Source organism: Triplophysa rosa, linkage group LG2 (genome assembly GCF_024868665.1).
Source record: "Triplophysa rosa linkage group LG2, Trosa_1v2, whole genome shotgun sequence".
Classification (NCBI taxonomy): Eukaryota; Metazoa; Chordata; class Actinopteri; order Cypriniformes; family Nemacheilidae; genus Triplophysa; species Triplophysa rosa.
The window spans coordinates 723,107-741,375 of NC_079891.1; the positions used below are offsets into that span (position 1 = coordinate 723,107).

The 18,269-nt window shown below is 42.3% G+C and overlaps 3 protein-coding genes across 4 annotated transcripts; 2 read left to right on the forward strand and 1 right to left on the reverse strand.

Moving 5' to 3' along the window:
* Positions 1–275: 275 nt before the first annotated feature.
* On the reverse strand, positions 276–8,171 carry ddx54 (DEAD (Asp-Glu-Ala-Asp) box polypeptide 54). The gene is made up of 20 exons (XM_057356820.1): positions 7,941–8,171; positions 7,526–7,652; positions 7,380–7,450; positions 6,638–6,826; positions 6,508–6,557; positions 6,365–6,406; positions 5,433–5,528; positions 4,830–4,951; positions 4,692–4,753; positions 4,489–4,620; positions 4,200–4,410; positions 3,987–4,118; positions 3,677–3,898; positions 2,668–2,741; positions 2,280–2,477; positions 1,984–2,129; positions 1,790–1,903; positions 1,596–1,706; positions 1,299–1,390; positions 276–1,216 (listed from the first exon to the last, which is right to left on the reverse strand). The coding sequence occupies exons 1-20, from the start codon at positions 8,049–8,051 to the stop codon at positions 957–959; spliced, it is 2,562 nt and encodes an 853-aa protein (XP_057212803.1). The 5' UTR covers positions 8,052–8,171; the 3' UTR covers positions 276–956.
* Positions 8,172–10,212: 2,041 nt separating this feature from the next.
* Positions 10,213–13,216, forward strand: LOC130565314 (uncharacterized). Its single transcript, XM_057351957.1, has 3 exons — positions 10,213–10,295; positions 11,298–11,438; positions 12,211–13,216. Exons 1-3 carry the CDS (start codon positions 10,226–10,228, stop codon positions 12,387–12,389), a joined length of 390 nt encoding a protein of 129 aa, XP_057207940.1. The 5' UTR covers positions 10,213–10,225; the 3' UTR covers positions 12,390–13,216.
* A 160-nt stretch (positions 13,217–13,376) lies between these two features.
* On the forward strand, positions 13,377–18,122 carry rab14l (RAB14, member RAS oncogene family, like). 2 transcript variants are annotated; one of them, XM_057351935.1, is made up of 8 exons: positions 13,377–13,497; positions 14,195–14,253; positions 14,797–14,850; positions 14,970–15,147; positions 15,227–15,293; positions 16,563–16,650; positions 16,731–16,761; positions 16,850–18,122. In XM_057351935.1, the coding sequence occupies exons 2-8, from the start codon at positions 14,202–14,204 to the stop codon at positions 17,025–17,027; spliced, it is 648 nt and encodes a 215-aa protein (XP_057207918.1). In that variant the 5' UTR covers positions 13,377–13,497; positions 14,195–14,201; the 3' UTR covers positions 17,028–18,122. The 2 variants fall into 2 exon arrangements, with proteins under 2 accessions (XP_057207918.1, XP_057207926.1); XM_057351943.1 differs by lacking the exon at positions 13,377–13,497 and adding an exon at positions 13,571–13,604.
* The last annotated feature ends 147 nt before the right edge of the window (positions 18,123–18,269 follow it).

An 18,269-nucleotide genomic window follows, 5' to 3' on the forward strand; every position in this document is an offset into this window, starting at 1 on the left:
TAGATCGTGGGATGCTCACGTATTGGTGTGAACGTGACAAGAGCGGTTTCATACGGAGAAAGAGCTTCATTCACAATCGTGTGTATAATGTCCAGTGTGTCTTGAAGGCTAGTTGTACTTCAAAATCTTGAAATGAACTGCGAGTTTGATTTCTTTTAAATACTTTTAAAAACATTTTTTGAAATGATGTCACCTGTCCAAAGGTAAACTCACAAAATATTAAAATAATTATGTTCTGATTAAATACTATCAGTTATGTTATTATAATACAATGTGAAGAAAAAAATCACCAATTACATACAGTGATGTGCATGAACCATTTCTAAACTACTTCACACAATGACTTTTGAAACACAGCATCTATAATCAAATGTAACCTAACTCAATATAAAGTCAAGCATTTGAGCATTATTTTAAAAATGAAAAATCACTGGAAATGTCAAATGGCATCTTTCACGTGTTTTAATGAACAGATTACGGGGTCGTGAATAAACAGAAGTTGATTTTCTTAAGAACTAAAAGCAGCTCGATAGCTTTCATCTGCTTCTGCCCTCTCGTGTAGAAATACATCTCCACATCCATCATTCAGAAAGATTCATGTTCACAATATAAACATATAGTGTAAAAAATAACTTCTCTTTCCTCTGTTAGATTAAGGTCTGATCTGGGATCAGATTTACATGAATCACACACATATATGTTGTCTATGATGAAGTTACTGTTATAGTGATAAAATGTGACGATGAATTACTTTAGCTAAACCTGGAACATTGTTTTAATGTTTTAATGTAATGTTGTGAATGTTTTTATTCATTCTTTCAATGTTTTACACACGTGTCATGTAAACAGATGTCCCGTCTATAATATACACCCATTGTCCAGCCTGTTTTCTTCGGCTCAAATCAAAATAATGTTCTGAGATCAATGAATTCTGAAGGTTTGTATTCTCAGTTTCATTATTGGACTAAAAGTCTCTTCTTCATCTTTCCTTTCTTGGATCCGCTGCGGCCAAACCCAGACTTCATGACCTCCTGCAAGCGTCGTCGTCCTTTAGATCGAAGTTTCTTCATCCCGCCAGACTGCATGAACTCTTGCTTGGCTTTACGTTTGCGTTGTTTTAAGATCTGCTCGCGGCTCTTCAGCTCCGATCGAACCCTTGACCCGCTCTGCTGCGCGTTTGGTTTGGACGGAGGTCCTCGCTGTCTCCCTCGACCACCTGAAGAGACACAAAATCACAGTCGAGCGGACGATGAAACGCAGCAGATATAAACCAGGAGGAGTGTTAAGTGAGATTTTACCGCCGAATCTCCTCCCTCTGTTCCCTCCGCCGGCCCCTCCATCTGAATCTGAAGCATCATCGACCTTATTCTTCTTCTTCCATTCTTCATAACTAAACACCAGTCAAGGAAGAAACTTACAACAACAAGTCAAGTTTCGGTGTATGACATCACAGTCTCATGAGAGCATTCAAAAGCTGAGCTAGTCTGATGTCATGCAGCGATCGACACAGCTTGTGCTATACTGACACCTGCTGGCGAGTCTGCAGCATCACACAATATAACAAAAAGTTAGGAGTCCGATATGAAGAAGGATACAAGTTCTTTTTCTTCCGCTTGCCGCTCACCACCTGACCGCTCTCTGTTTTGACCTTCTTGTTCTTTTCCTCTTTGCCCGTCTCATGAACGAAACGCTTTTTCTTGCGATCCCTGCAGGCGATCACAGACGGTATGAATCTCACACACAAGGTTAATATTCTCTACGTAATAAATTGAAAGTGTTTGCTACGCACCATTTCATCATGTTCTTGTGTTGAGTCAGAGTGTTGTCCTCGTCTCCCATCAGATCCAGAACGGCAGAAGACGCCTGCTGCTCAAAAGAGCCTCCGTCACCCCCGAGACTCAACCTGAACACAAACACAAACCCAACCTTTAAACCTCCCATCACTCCTGAAGAGAACGATCCTGTGAGATGATGTGCTCGTACCCTCTCTCAGAGTTAAAGTCTTTGGGTCTGTACGGGACATAAAACTCTTCATCTTTTCCTGATCTTCTGCTCTTTTTGCTCGTTGGTCTGTCCGTTTCACCATCCTGCGTACGTCTTTTCCCTCCGACTACGTCAGAGAAGAAGTTCTGAAGAGAATGAAATAAGGAGAACACCGGTAATCCGACATGATTTCCGATTTGTGTTTAGTTAAAAACAACACGTAAATGCAGAACAACAAATAAAAACGACTGCTTTAATACTTCCCGCAGTTGAAGTTCATTTCTGCTGAGCTTTACCTGAAGGTCCTCACGCTCCTCGTCTTCAACCTCAGTGGGTTTTGGTACGGTTCTGGTTGCCATGGTAACAGCCGTCTCTGCAGTCACCTCCGCTCGTGCTTTCAAAAATTTGTCGACCAAGTGACTGTCTCGAGACCGCTTGGCTCGCATCACCTCACTGGCGTTGGTTTTGTTGTTGGAGTTGATTTCGAATATAGTCTGAGGAAACAAACATCTGGAGTAAAACCAATCTGGATGCTGATCGGTCAAAACAGAGTCACAGCTGTGTGTCAGTGTTAAACATCTGTATATTATCCACCATGAAAGAGATCTTCTAGCAGAACTTTGTTATGTAATTATAATGAAGAAATACACGGGATGTGATGTTGCCAGAGTCTCAGTGACGTACAGATTTGGCTTTATATCCTTTAATGGAGTCGACCATCACGAGTCTGTCCAGCTCCGTCTGCCCGAGTCCAGAACCTGACCAACACGCAGAGAATCATGAGATCAGGGCCCGTATTCACAAAACATTTGATCTCAACACTAAGAGCTCTCCTAAACAGCAGTAACAGTTTTTAGTTCAGAGTTTCCACTTCAAACCTCTTCACAACACTGCTGAGAGCAACTTTTACTGAGGAACAGAAAGAAATGTTAAGCTAAGAAAAAGGGCGGGGTTGACCTCGTTGCTATGGATGATGTCAGCAAGCTTACTGACTATGACCACAGTGATTGGATGATAGAGGATGGGTCTCTGTCAGTCATTTAATCAGAGAAATATTATAGTATGAGGTCATATTTAAATTGTAGTCATATTCAAATAAAATATTTTAATAAATAATTATTGCCGTATTCAAATTAAGATGATAAAATATACACTAAATTACTAATTCAACAAGTGAAGAGTTCATTTACAAAAACAGGTAACTATTTTTTAAGTTTTTATTGTCCATTCAGATTAATAACTTAAAAAAATACAGCTAACAAATACAACAAAACACAGTAAACGCAATGAACGACATGATTTTTGAATTCTTTTAAAAATGGAGTTATCTTTTGCAAATAAACTATATGTTCAGCTAAGTGTAAGCATATTGCCTGTCTCATAAACAGTTAGCAGAAATCTTTATGGTTAAGCTCATTGTCATGAACTCTTTCTAAAGTGTTTAGGTTTACGTTACGTTGCGAGTTGGTCTCAGTGACTCGGGAGTCCTCTTCACTTCTCCTAACGTCTCACAGGTTTTAGCGCTAAAACGCTTTGTGAAACACTCTTAGCGCAAACATTTTGGAGTCCTAAAATTAAGCGTTTCTTTAAGAGTTTCTCCTAAATCAGCAAGTTAGGAGCTACTTTTAGCCTTAAGATGTTTTGTGAATACGGGCCCTGATCTTCATCAGAACATCAGCGTCTGAACACTCACCCAGCAGAGGATGAACGGCCACTGAGGAAAACTCGGTGTTCTTCACTCTCTTGATGGACTCCGGCGAAGGGTTGGGCCGAGACTTCAGGTACTGCATGTAAGCGTTTTCAGAGACGCGTCTGAGGTTCTCGAGGTCCAGAGAGTTCTCGTGAGCCGCGAGAAGCTGCGATTCTTCATCGTCCAGGATGCTCCGAGGAACCCGACCGAACACGCCGTCAGAGTCTAAAAAACAAAAGCATCTCGCATGAACTCCACGAAGATGAACGATACACCATGTCTGTCAATCACTGTGTGTGGATGTTGATGTTACCCTGCGTGTGCTCGGGGACGGCCAGCTGTACGGGTCGAACCAAGAACAGATGAAGATCGTACACGTACGGGACTTCATCTGGACACACCAGACTGTAAGCCGTGCCCCCTCGCCCGGCACGCGCCACACGACCTGAAACCCAGAAGAGAGCCAGCTGTCAATCATCATCCTGGGATCACGTGACGCTCAGTCAGAGGAGTTTGTGTCACACACCGACTCTGTGCAGGAAGAGTTTGGCTTTAGACGGGAAGTTAAAGTTGATGACGTTGTCTAACATGGGGATGTCGATACCACGAGCCGCCACGTCCGTCACCAGCAGCACCATGGCCTTCCTGTGGACGAAGCGTCCGATGTTGATCTTACGAGCGGTTTGATCCAGAGCGCTGTAGATGTAAGCACACTCGATGCCCTCGGCCGTCAGCAGCTGCATTCAAACACAACACTGACAAATCAATCCCGTCTCAGAGTGAAGAAATCAAATCATGGGTTCAGGTTTATTTACCTCTCTGAGATACTCCACGTGATGTTTGGTCGCTGCAAACACCACCGTCTGCTCCTGCGGCTTCGCCACGTTTCTCAACAGATGAAGCAGAAGAGCCGGTTTATCATCCAGCCGCAGGTGAAAGAATGAAAGCTGATGGAGAGAAGACACACGTCTGAGATATGAAAACATCTTCAGAAGAACCGACGTCTGCTCCATCTCACCTTCAGCTGTTCGTTTAGTTTGGAGTCCACATCCAGACGAACAAGAACCGGTTCTGTGAGGCCTGAAACACACACACGCGCGTTAAAACACCCGTGACGTGTCATGAGATGTTCAGAATGACACGGGACGGAAGTTACCGGCTCTGGCGAACTCCACCAGCAGTTTGGGCAGCGTGGCGGAGAAGAGCAGCGTCTGTCGAGCGTCTGGAAGACGTCTGATGATCTCCTGCAGCTGATACGCAAAACCCATTTCAAACAGCCTGGACACATGAATGATCCCAGATCAGTTTGATCACGCTAAACTAGGGATGTAACCATTCACTCACGATACGATTCGCTCACAAAATGACAACATAGAAATGAACAACTGCCCTTTTATTGTTTCTCAAATGCTGAACATTTCTTTGTAAATTTTCAATTTCAAATAACAAAACTAAACTGCACTTTTAAAACAAATTCCAAATCAAAGAAAAAATGAATAATACAAAAGTCTCTTTAATATAAACAAACTAAGACTTTGCCTGCTTTTCTTGGATTTTTTACATTTAAGAAATATCAGCATTATCACACATTTTCCATGTTTGCAGTAAACACAGCGGCCCCTGCAGTTCAAAACATGTATTGCCATTCATTTTACATCTCAAACGTCTATGTTAAATAGATGATGTCACACCTGTGGGCGGAGCCTCCACTATCCACACCCTCTCTAAACTCTTACACCTGTGTTTCATCCTCTCTCACCTGTCGGCTTCATCAAACACCACATACTCCACAGACTGAAGCTTCAGGTTCATCTCCATGACGACGTGCATCAGACGTCCAGGTGTACCGATGATACTGCAGGTGTGAACACAAAACATCAGGTGTGACATCAGAAAACATCAGACCGCACGACTGACATCACAGACTCGAAAATCAGTCACATGAAAAACTGCATTAAAGGTGTCATGAATTAAGACTCAATTTTAACACGAGCTTTTGTTATATAAGAGGGAATTGTATTCACGGGAACATCCTGTAAGTGTCAGAACTGAAGTCGCCCTTGTTACAGAGATGACAACTGTTATTGGCACCAGGCTCAGCGAACGGCAGGACCTGGAATGCACCTATCATGAACACCGCCTCCACAGAAGAATATCAATGACTACTTCTTTAGCCCCGCCCACTGGTTCGCGCATGACTGTAGCCACGTATGCATTGTACACACTCCCGCATTTGCGATGATTGACAAACTGGTAACCATAGCGACATATTTTTCGGCTAAAGATTCGTTTTGTCCGTCAGTTTAAACTAAACCGCTGATATGCGCTCTTTTGCAGTGTTGCCTTGTTCGTTATTAATAAGCGCTTTTATGCTTGTTGTTTGGTCTTAGATCAAAAAGCCTCGACACTTAGGTCTTAACTAATGGTCAGTTGCAGATTTTGGTCTTATAAAATATATAAACAATTTGCACTTAAAGGTATATTTTCGTCTCGCCTTTATTTGCTTATTTTTTCTGTGAAGATCTGGCAACTATGTCACTTTGGCGAAGGCCTCTCGAGAGCGGCTATGAAAAAGGCCAGTTCATGACACCTTTAAAAACTATCAAAAGAGGAAAAAAAAACAGAAACATTTTGAAATATGATTTTTTTCAGTGTGAATTTTAGAGGTGAGAATTCAAGTGGTGAACTCACATGTCAGGGTTCTCGTGAAGAGCAGCAAACTGATCATCCATGCTGAAAAACGCACAAGAGAACGTCACGAGTCACATGAGTAACACATGATGATGACACACACACACACACACACACACACACACACACACACACACACACACCTGTCTCCACCGAGAATGAGCGCTGTTTTCAGACCTGTAAACTTCCCCAGCTAGAATCAAACACAAATCAGATCATGAGAAGACGAAGAGAAACACAGAGCTGATGAGAAGAAACATCCGAGTGTTAAACCTCTTTAGTGAACTTCATCGTCTGCAGGGCGAGTTCTCTGGTGGGGGCGAGAACGAGACCTCGAGCTCCCGTCTGAGCCTGCGGACCCTTCAGCTTCTCAAACATGGGAATGAGGAAAGCTGCCGTCTTCCCGCTGCCCGTCCGAGCCATGGCCACCACATCTTTCCCATCCAGAATCACAGGAATCGTCTGTCGGGAAGAGAAATCCAGCACACTGACGCTTCACGCTGCATTCTTGACTGCTATTATATTCACGTGTCCTTGTGGACATGTGTGATGTCATCAGAAAGAAGCTCTCGACTGACGTCTAGAAACAAGAGTGTGAATAAACACTGGCTGTGGAAGCGGCGTGTCATCATAAAAGAAAGAAAGAAAGAAAGAAAGAAAGAAAGANCAGGAATCGTCTGTCGGGAAGAGAAATCCAGCACACTGACGCTTCACGCTGCATTCTTGACTGCTATTATATTCACGTGTCCTTGTGGACAAGTGACATGTGTGATGTCATCAGAAAGAAGCTCTCGACTGACGTCTAGAAACAAGAGTGTGAATAAACACTGGCTGTGGAAGCGGCGTGTCATCATCAGAAAAGAAAGAAAGAAAGAAAGAAAGAAAGAAATGCATTCAATACGTCACTCTCTTTCTGTGTACAGAAGAGCGTCTGTGGCCCTGTTGGTTAATGTCCCAGAACTCATCATCACACACACACAGATCAGACTCATGACTCAGAACCGTCATTCCTCACCTTCCTCTGGATGGGTGTGGGAACTTTATAACCCTTCTTCATCACACCTTTAAAGACGGGATAACTCAGACCTGACACAGAGAAACACATCCATCAGGACATTCAGACGAGCGCCGCTGACAGCATCTGATGAAGACATCTCTCACCCATAGACTGAAATCCTCCAGACTTCTTCTTCTTCTTGTTCTGGGCTCTGATGAGCTCTCTGGTGTCGGGCTCGGCGTCAGACACACATTCAGATGATGTGGGGAAGCGAGACAGCCTCCGACCGACCTGAAGGAAACACCATCACGCACACGTCTCATGTCACTAGTGTGCACAGATGAAGAGGTCATACACCGAGATAAGAAACACTGTCGTTATGGCATATTTAATAGAGGTAACGGGGCTGACACATCATCGGTCAACACAACTCACACACTCATGACGTCAACTGAATATTTGACTAGAAAAGTTTAGTTTGAATGTTAACGTGTCCGTGTTGAAAAAGAATAAACGCGTAAATGTTTGTCACGTGACTCTGTCAATAATGTAACTGCATTGAGTGTTTGATGGACTCACTGTGTCGTGATCATCTTTCAGGATCTGTTCGTCATCAGACTCGATCTGATCTCTGTGCGCGTGCGGGCTCCTCTTCTTCTTCATCAGTTTCTTCTTCCGCTGTGCCATCATCGCCGTAGGATCGGCACTGTTGTGTTGTTTCTGATACTTTAATCACACACACCGACGGGAAGAAAAATACACGGCAGACACGTGTGCGGTTTCGTCGCTCGGCGATGACGTCAGAGAACGCGCGGGTGGCTGCGGTTCAGTGCGCGTCCACGCGGCGGCGGAACAAACTCGACCTTAGAGAATGAGAACTCTTTTTTGCCTACACGAAAAATATATCAAATTAATGGATTTAGTGGTCGAATACATGCACATTTTTCATCTTATTGTAGAATCAAGTGGAACAAACGCTCTTTGATTTGTTCAAACCACAAAATAAAACCTAGAATGATGATATCAGAATCAGAATCAGAATCAGAAGAGCTTTATTGCCAAGTGTGCTTGCACACACAAGGAATTTTCTTTGGTGTTGGAAGCTTCTAGTACAGACATTTAACACAATGACAATACAATATAATACGATTATAATACGATATAAGTGTGCACTCAATGTAAAACGGTGAAGAACACATTACTGTAAAAACAACGTGACGATGATAGAAAGTTTTTAGGATTAATAATAGAAGCACACATTTTTAATCAATAGCAGCCAATATATTTAAGTATATTCATTATTGTAAGTAATTATATATAAGTATAGTAATTATTACTACAAAGTTTGTGAGTGTGTGTGCGCGTGCGTGCGTGTGGATGAGAGAGGATTTTCAATCCAATGTGAAAAACATCATGAAATTGTTTTCATCTCATTCTGATCTGCCTGAAATAACCCACATGAGCATAAGCTTCATCATCACTCAGCACTGCATCTCCATCACAGTCTGATGTCTATAATCAATCCAAATGAGATTTCTTCATAGTCTGAGAGTAGAAGCACACTACAAACCCATTCATTTCTCTTTAAAGTGAGTGAATGGTGTGTAGACAACAGAACGTTTATTCATCATCACATCGTCACATTAATGAAGGACATTAGATTCTATTTACAGCTTGTGAGAGATGTCAGCAGTCTAACGTGCTCTATTCTCAATCACAGGATAAATGCCTTGTCAAACATGTGAAGAACATGACGTTTTTACATGTGAAGCATTTAAACTAAAGAGACTGAGAGAATAATTGAGTTGCTCATGACTGTAAGCTGTTTACATATGACTCTGTGTCAGATAACCTTCAGCTCTTTAAAGCTCAACATGATGACACAAACTAACATGAAATCAAGCCATCACATGAAGATGAGGGGAACCCAGAAGACATCAAAGATCATCTGACATAATGGACTGATGATGGAGACACGTGTCAAAACCTCAAGTGTGAATGTGCATCACACAGCTTGTTTATAATAAAATGATCACTTTAAACTGTATAAATCAGATCAACATAATGAAATATTATTGAAACATGCAGATGCTGCAGTCTGAATCTGTGTTCATGTGTTTAGAATCACTTCCATGAAATCAGCAGGAAGATTTTCAGCCGTCCCGTCACATTTCTGTTCTTTATCACACCTTCTGAATAACCATCTGTTCAGGATTCACCTTCAGAATATTCATGTTGAGTTTTGTCAGGTATTAATGCATTTGATGGATCTCAGTGATTTTAGTGATCATCTCTTACGCGTTATATTCAACTTAAATATATAAACTGGAGTTTAATACAAACTGATTTCATGGAATTCAAGCAATATGAATTATTTCGACTCCCAGACAACATGAACATGGTCCCACCAAAGACATAAAGGACATTTACCCTCTTTCTTCAGCTGATTCTAATAAATTGTCGCAGTGAAATAACACTGATCTCAGATCCCGGTGTCATTCACCCGTTTAGCGAAACTAAAGCCCTGCTGAAATATGTCAGAAATTGAGGACAAATATCTCTCAGAATAAGAGAGACAGAGCGAGAGACCATATGTTGAGTTGAGCTGGAGGAGAGCGAGGCTTATCCACCCGCATTACAGACTGAAAGAACAGATTTACTCTTTAATTCTTGATTAATGTCTCAAAGGAAGACAGAAGAATGATACGCACACACACATATGATTAGTCATTACTGTGTTGTGTTTGTGGAGAGAGAGCGAGAGAGAGAGAGAGAGAGAGAGAGAGAGAGAGAGAGAGAGAGGCATCACTCACATCTGCTGGCTCTGACTCTCATTCTCATCTCTCAGGACCTCCACAGCTCTCATGACTTCACAACCTCTGCTGTTATACGCCTTTGGATTGATTTTGACATCACTGTTGGTTTTCACACAGGGTGAGTTCAGTCAAACTCTAAAAAGTTTCTGGCATGTCTTTAACTGTCATGTAATAGTTTTATTCAACACATGAAAATAGTTCATGTACATTCAATTCAACAGTAGTGTTGTTGTGCAGAAGTACAAATGCAGTTAGTATATTTAACCAAGCTTGCAAATAATAGCGATATGCATACAAATTAATATTATGGACATGTTATGAGGTGGAACAGCAGCTGAAGGTCTGTGAAGAAGTGTAAATGACAGAATATAGATTGAAAATGAGTGATGCTGTAATGTACAATAACACTCATGACAACATGAGAGGACTTCTATATAGCAAGAAAAGAAATGAGTCAAATGTGTTGTAAAAATTCCAGTATGAGAAGGGAAAATGAGCTTTATGTAGAGCTCAAGTGTACAGATTCTGAAGTGCACACGGACTTTATGTTGATAAGTGATTTTTATTGGTCTGATGATTATTTCTGCTATTACACTGAGGGTTTGTGAGATCTTTAGCTCAGGATGATCCTCTTCTTCACATGTATGCACACTGATTCATCAAACACAGATCCAGTGGAATGTGACAGGAATAAATACGCGGTTGCATGAGAAGCATCAACTATAGTGCTACAGTGTGATTTTGGGGGCGGGGCCATCTGTTTGGCTGACCAATGGCAGACAGCTGCGCTGTTATGGAAGAATCTTTTACACTGTTCAGATGTAAAACAATGAAAATCCTTTTCTTGACAGACAGACAGTTACTCACACAATGTTTTCATATTTACTATAAAGCTGAAGAAATGCAGAAATAATAAAGACTGCAATATACAGATGTGAAGAACACAAACACTTGTATGAATCAATACATTTCAAGTGTAAATAATATACAGACTATAGATTAGTTGGATTTTCCTGCTGTTGAGATGATTTCATATTGTTTATGATGTTAAACATGCTGTTTTTTGGGTCAGTGTCGTTGTCGATGATGTTTATGATGATGTTGTTTTGGGGGGGGTCAGTGTCGTGTCTGCAGTGTTATGGCTGTAACGTGTTTCATGGACAGAAGTATGTGGACGTGGGCTGTGGCAGTCCAGAGATCATCACGTGTACTCTCTCACACAAGGGCTTCAAGCATCGCTTCTGCATCAAGACTGAAAGCAGTGAGTCACATTTTACCCTCATTTCACCACGCTACACTCGGCTTTACCCTGTTAACAGCGAAGCACCTGCACATCTAACACCATCTCTTGTGTTTCTTATGATGAATGTGTTGTCTTCAGGCTCGCAGCTTTCATAAAGACGAACTGACCCACATACAGTATGTACAGATTATAAACCTTTAATCTTCTTCTGTTTCTGAAGACATTCTGACCGCTCTTATATATCTGTAGGACACACACACACACACGCACACACACACACACACACACACACACACACACACACACACACACACACACACACACACACACGCACACAGGAGACAGAATGAGGCAGATAGATGATGATGTGAGAGCAGAAAAGCGGCGGAGTGGATAATGAAGGTGCTGACGTTCACACGTGAGACTCGGTGTCAATCTCCAGAACATTTGATGGTTTGGACGTGTAGAGAAACAGCTGATGTGGAACTTCTTTCTACCGGCTCAGGAGAAATCAAGAGGTGAAAACTGCTGATGACGGACGAGTGTTGAATAAGATTTGTGTGAGACGGCAGGAAGGATTCTTTCAGTTTGAGCCGGACCTGCGTGTGCTTTAATCTCAGCTACAGGAGCCGTTTGACTGAATCCTTGCGTAACACGATTACAGTTCTCCTCCTGGACCCTCACAGACACACAGACAGAAGTCCGTTCTGACGCTCAGTGAAGATGAGAAATGTGTGACAGGTTCGGTGAATGATGTTCTGTCTCTCTCTCTCTGTGTGTGTGTGTGCAGCGGCTCTGGGGATGGTCCTCACCAGCGGCTGTGCGACGTCACGTCACTGTCAGCAGCACGAGCTGCCCGGGGTTCGAATCCACTGCTGTGATTCTGATCTGTGTAACAGCGCCGCTCTCTGGAGGACAAACATCATCACTCTGCCGCTCGGCTTCATCTTCTGGATCTCGTGTTTATGACTCAAAGTCTATATGTCTGAACGTTACTGCAGTAGTATAACTCATGTAGTGTTCCCTTTATAATGAACATAACAACTGTAAAACAAAGAAATAAAAACATGTGAAGAGAGCTGAAGTGAAATAATCACAATCGGCACCTGCAACTGTTACACGTCACGAGCAGCAGACAATGATAATATAAACCAGCGGTGGAAACTTTTACATTTTGGCTAGATTACACATCCATCACCATAATATATGTGATGAAATCAAAAGAGGAACACGTGTAGTAGTCTTAAAAACAGCAGTCAGAAACATCGTCCTCTGTCTGTCTGATGTATTCCTCATTAAACACGCGACATTTCTCACTCAAGACAGAAGTGAAGTGAACGTACAATACTGCGGCCTACAGCGCCATCTGTTGGATTTGGTTTGTATTGCATCCCAACTCAAACGCAATGATATTTAATTTAATGCAAAAAAATTCTCGCGGACCGTAGTTTTAGTCATCTGTTATCAATTTAACGGTCTTAAATTGTCCGCTTTCACTGCTTTATTGAGTGTTTTCTGATGCATCAAAACACTTCATATTGTAAACGAAAAAAAACTCCAAAATGTATAAATACGCAGACTGTAAATTATAAACTATAATTTCTAGGGAAACACACAGGTCACGAATCTTTAATTCGCTTTGACAGTACAAACACTTTAGACGATTAGCGTTTGACAGGAACGGCTGCGGAGCTGCGCAGAACAACGGTCAAACATGACGTCAAAGTACCGCGAGAGCGATTTGAAAGCAGTCCGGAGATATCTGATCTCGCGGTGCTGTGACGCCAATCGGTCTGCGCAGGGCTACGGGAGGTCAAACGCGCATGAAACCAACGTTCAGAGCAGAACCATGTGCGCGTGTTACCGGTTCCGCACAGATCACGGGGTGGCTGGCTGTCTCTCGTGACCCACGCGTCTTGTGACGTTTTTTCGGGAGTACAGTTCGCTGTGTCACGAGCGCCGCCGCGCGGTGAGACTCTGACGCGCGTCAGTCTTATTTTGTGCCGCCGCCATCTTGAGCAGAATCCGGATCATCATCACCATCATCTGACTGACATCAAACAGAGCGCGAGCGCAGGTGAGAAGATTCGCGACGAATTTACGCACACACCGCGTGCACAATGCCTGACCCACGGCACGCGACAGCGCGCGCGCCAGGTCCGCGGGAACGTCAGTCATTTCCCGGTAACCGGCCGTTAGCCTAATGCTAGTCATGTGATAGCCGCACAAATATCAATAAAGCGCAAGATGCGTGTGTCTGTTGTAATATCAAACTCGCATCGTTTTGTGTTATTATATCATGTGACATGTTTGTGTAGTCATGATGATGATGATCTTTATTATAATATCAGTGACAGTCCTGCAGTCTGTCAGTGTGTGTTTCAGTAGAAAGTGATGTTTTCCTGTTGTAACACTCGTGTGACAGTTGAGTTTTCCTGCAGCTGTGTGTTGAATTTATCACGCGCAGCTGTTGTGTTGTTTGGTTGATCTCGTGGTTTGTGCGAGTTTTAAATGTGACATTATTACTAACATTATTCTTTAATAAGAGTAATAAACAGAAGCACTTTCATTCACTGTGTCATCATCATCATGAGCGAGTGATCTGTGATGATGAGTGAGGTCATGTGATCAGCAGGCAGGGTCACGTGTTTCCTGTCTCTTCATTAGAGAAGAATGTGTTATTTTCATCACTTCACTGTCACTGAACATCATTGAACACATTCAGCTCATGTTTCTTATGGATTTAATATTAAATAATTGTGTGTGTGTTTCAGAGCAGCGATGGCAACGGCACCTTACAACTACTCATACATCTTTAAATACATCATCATCGGTGAGTCCATAGTCAGTGACGGGCACTCGTCCACTCTTTCTTTTCATCTTCACCCCGGTGTCAAACCTCTCNGTTTAAAAGCTTGAAAAAAGCATTTGTTTCATAAAATAGTGCAACGAAATACCTCAAATGATGAGATTTTACTGTGCTTAGACAAACTGAGGTAAGACAGAGAAACATCTAATTGACTTCTTTGTTATATTCAGCACTGGGAAAAGAACTCATGGAAGCCAAAGACTATTTTTTACAGTAGCTAATTATCCTCTTTGCTTCTCTTTCTCCCACTCTCTCCTTGCCGTCAGAGTTCTGTTTGTTACATGATGTTCAGACTTCATGACACCTCTGAGCTCCAGTCCCCAGGCAGATGGCCCCGCCTTCTCTCTCTCTCTCTCTCTCTCTCTCTCTCTCTCTCTCTCTCTCTCTCTCTCACTCACTCACTCACTCACTCTCTCTCCACGCTTTCTTTTCATCTTCACCCCGGTGTCAAACCACTCACTCTCTCTCTCACTCTCTCTCTCACTCTCTCTCTCTCTCTCTCCACAGGGGACATGGGTGTAGGAAAATCATGTTTACTTCATCAGTTCACAGAGAAGAAATGTAAGTATTGATCAGTGCACACACACGTCACACGTACAACAAGTTTTTATAGTTTTTTATAGTTCTGCTGTGACACACATCCCGTCAGAACGTGCTGATGCTCCGTCTGTATCCCTCAGTCATGGCAGACTGTCCGCACACCATTGGCGTGGAGTTCGGCACCAGAATAATCGAGGTGAGCGGTCAGAAGATCAAACTGCAGATCTGGGACACGGCTGGACAGGAGCGATTCCGAGCCGTCACGCGCAGCTACTACAGAGGAGCGGCGGGAGCGCTGATGGTTTATGACATCACCAGGTACACGTGCTGATACACACGTGAGCTCACAGGTGAAGCTGGACTGATGTGTGTGTGTTGACCAGTGTGTTTGTTGCAGGAGAAGCACATACAATCATCTGAGCAGCTGGCTCACGGACGCACGAAACCTCACCAACCCAAATACTGAGAGTACAAACCACCACACATCATTTACTCACAATATTCTTCTCTCTATACATTTAGGTTTAAACTCCAAAGAGAAAACGTCACGCAAATCAGGGTTGTTATTGTCAACTAAAACTATTAAAACAAAATGAAATATGAAAATGAAATATACCTCGTAATAAGGTGATAAACTTGTTTTAAACTTTAAACAAAAATGTACAGTAAATACAGTAAAATTAGTTTAGGTGGAGGCGCTAATGTTATTAACTAAATAAATAAAAAACTAGAATGAAAACAAATTAAGCCTGAAATATTCCAAATAAATTGTGTTAGAAGCCCATAACAAAATTGATGTTAATGATGTTAATTGATGCCAAATATTAGTAAAACAACAATAACTGTTATGATTTATGATAATAAAAACCATACTTTTGAGATTATTTGGCCAATATTTAAAGGGGTCATATGACACAGCTAAAAGGAATATTATGGTAATGTGTCTACAGGATTTAAGGTTGAAAAACGCTGTATTTTCCTCATATTGTGCATGTTTGTATCTCCTCTTTGCTCCGCCTCTCTGAAACACGCAGATTTTTGACAAAGCTCATGGCTCTGAAAAGCGAGGTGTGCTGTGATTGGCCAGTTCACCAGTGCGTAGTGATTGGTGGAATACTGCAAGTGTGTAGCGCCTCTGACCATATTTGGAACATCAGGTTCCTCTTCAATTGTACTGACAGGTACGCCCACCTTACTTGCGTCTACATTTGGGCGGTCTCAGTCAAATCAGACCACCAACTGATGTAGATTTGTGGGGGTGTGGCTACACGAGGTGTTTCAGGCAGGTCTGGGTGAGCATTCGCTTTTACATAGAACGACTCTTTTGTTCCCACACTTTCATTTCTGCAATTTTACACGTCTAATACATGCATGAGCGACTTATAACACACCAAAGACACAGAAAAACACGTGTTCGCGCCATATGACCCCTTTAAATCAAAGCCCCCACACAAGCACTGTGTTCATTTGAAATCTCAGTGGTTCTCATGATATTTGTCACGTGAGAACTGATGAGTGACTGATGTGTTTCTATGTTTGAAGTTTTCCCACACGCTGCGCTTGAATTGTCATTTTTGTTTGTGAATTATTCACGATTTGTGGATTATAATGAGCAGATGTGTGAGAGTCAGCAGTCTGCTGGAGGGTTAGGTGGGAGTTGAGGGGTCAGGAGGAACAGAAATAGAGATTTAAATGTTTGAAGTTGACGTGTGTGTGTGCGTGTGCGTCTGCAGGTTATCATACTGATAGGAAATAAAGCAGATCTTGAAGCCCAGCGAGATGTGACGTATGAAGAAGCCAAACAGTTTGCTGAAGAGAACGGTGAGTTCACAACACAAACCGCCATCGTGCGATGTTCATCACGGGAGCTTTGAATGCTGATGATCTGCTCATTCTTTCAGGTCTTCTGTTCCTGGAGGCCAGCGCTAAAACGTGAGTTATTCTTTCTGTGTGGACTTTCATTCTGATTCAACGCAGAATGACTGAATATGTTCATCATCTGTTTTGTGCCACATTACAGAGGTGAGAATGTAGAGGACGCTTTCCTGGAAGCAGCCAAGAAGGTCTACCAGAACATTCAGGACGGCAGTCTGGATCTGAACGCAGCCGAGTCGGGCGTCCAGCATAAACCGTCAGCGCCGCAGGGCGGTCGTCTCACCAGTGAGCCTCAGCCGCAGAGAGAAGGATGCAGCTGTTAATGCCAGACACATTCCTCCTCCTCGTTACATCATCATCATCACACGTGACCACACGGGCGGGGGGAGGAATCCCAGGCCGGGGCTTCATTTCTTTCCGTGTCTTCACTTTCTCACTCTCCCCGTCAGTGTGACTGTTTTTTTCCCGTCATGCACTAACTGTTGCTCATGAGTCAGCTGATAACCAGTCAGGTTATTTATATTGATTTTATAACGCAATAACATCGTCACGTTCATTCGTCTGTAATGTGACTGACACAGAAGGCTGACTAGTTACACGGGCGTTCAGAACTGACTGACCCTCACATGGGGGGTCATCTGTGAGCCGCTACATAACAAACACAGAATAATCCATCATCAACACTGAAGCGTGTCAGTTCTGTTACTTTTCTCATGTTTGTGAATGAAAGACACTTTATGGAAAGATGTGTTTTATAAACGTCTGTCTGTGTGTGTGTGTGTGTGTGTGTGTGTGTGTGTGTAAATCTCGTGAAGAGCGTCTAAAGTCACTCTAAAGACAAGAAAACATGGAAAATAGAAATGATATTTTGCATTGTGACAATTTTCTTAACGCATTCCCCCCTCCCATAATTCTCATTACTGTAAAATCACAGATCTCTCAATGATTGTCATACCATGAATATCTTTGAATTCAGTGTGATGGCGATTTCACAATACTAAGTCTTTTTTTTTGTACGCAAAACCATTTCTTCCTTTGATTTGTGGGTGAAATACAGTATTATCTGGACTGGTTCACCCATCAACACGTTAACCTGATTATTATTTGTATTGCCTTATGATTAATGTTAATATCACTAAATGATTTTTTCCAGCAGTCCGTCCGTCTGCTGTGATGTCAGCTTGTATAATAACAGCGTGTGTGTGTGATGTGACATCTGCTGTATATAAAGCTCTAGAACTCTGATGATGATGATGCTGCTCGCTCGCTTGGAAAATCTCTTACGGTGTAAAATGCACATGAACTCTTCTACCACAGAACGTCTCATCAGTCGTGAGTTTTCATTGGAAGACGAGGTGGTACAAACTGTCTGAATGAACTCTTCTCACATGAAAAAAAACAAACAAACACGTAGCCGACATATGTATACATTTTAAAGGAGCCGTTGCTAACATTTGAAATCTGTTCTTGTGTGTATATGATTTTAAAATGTTGACATTTTGATTTGAATGACAATAAAACTGCAACAGAAATAACAAAACAGTGTTGTGCTTTCAACAGATTTA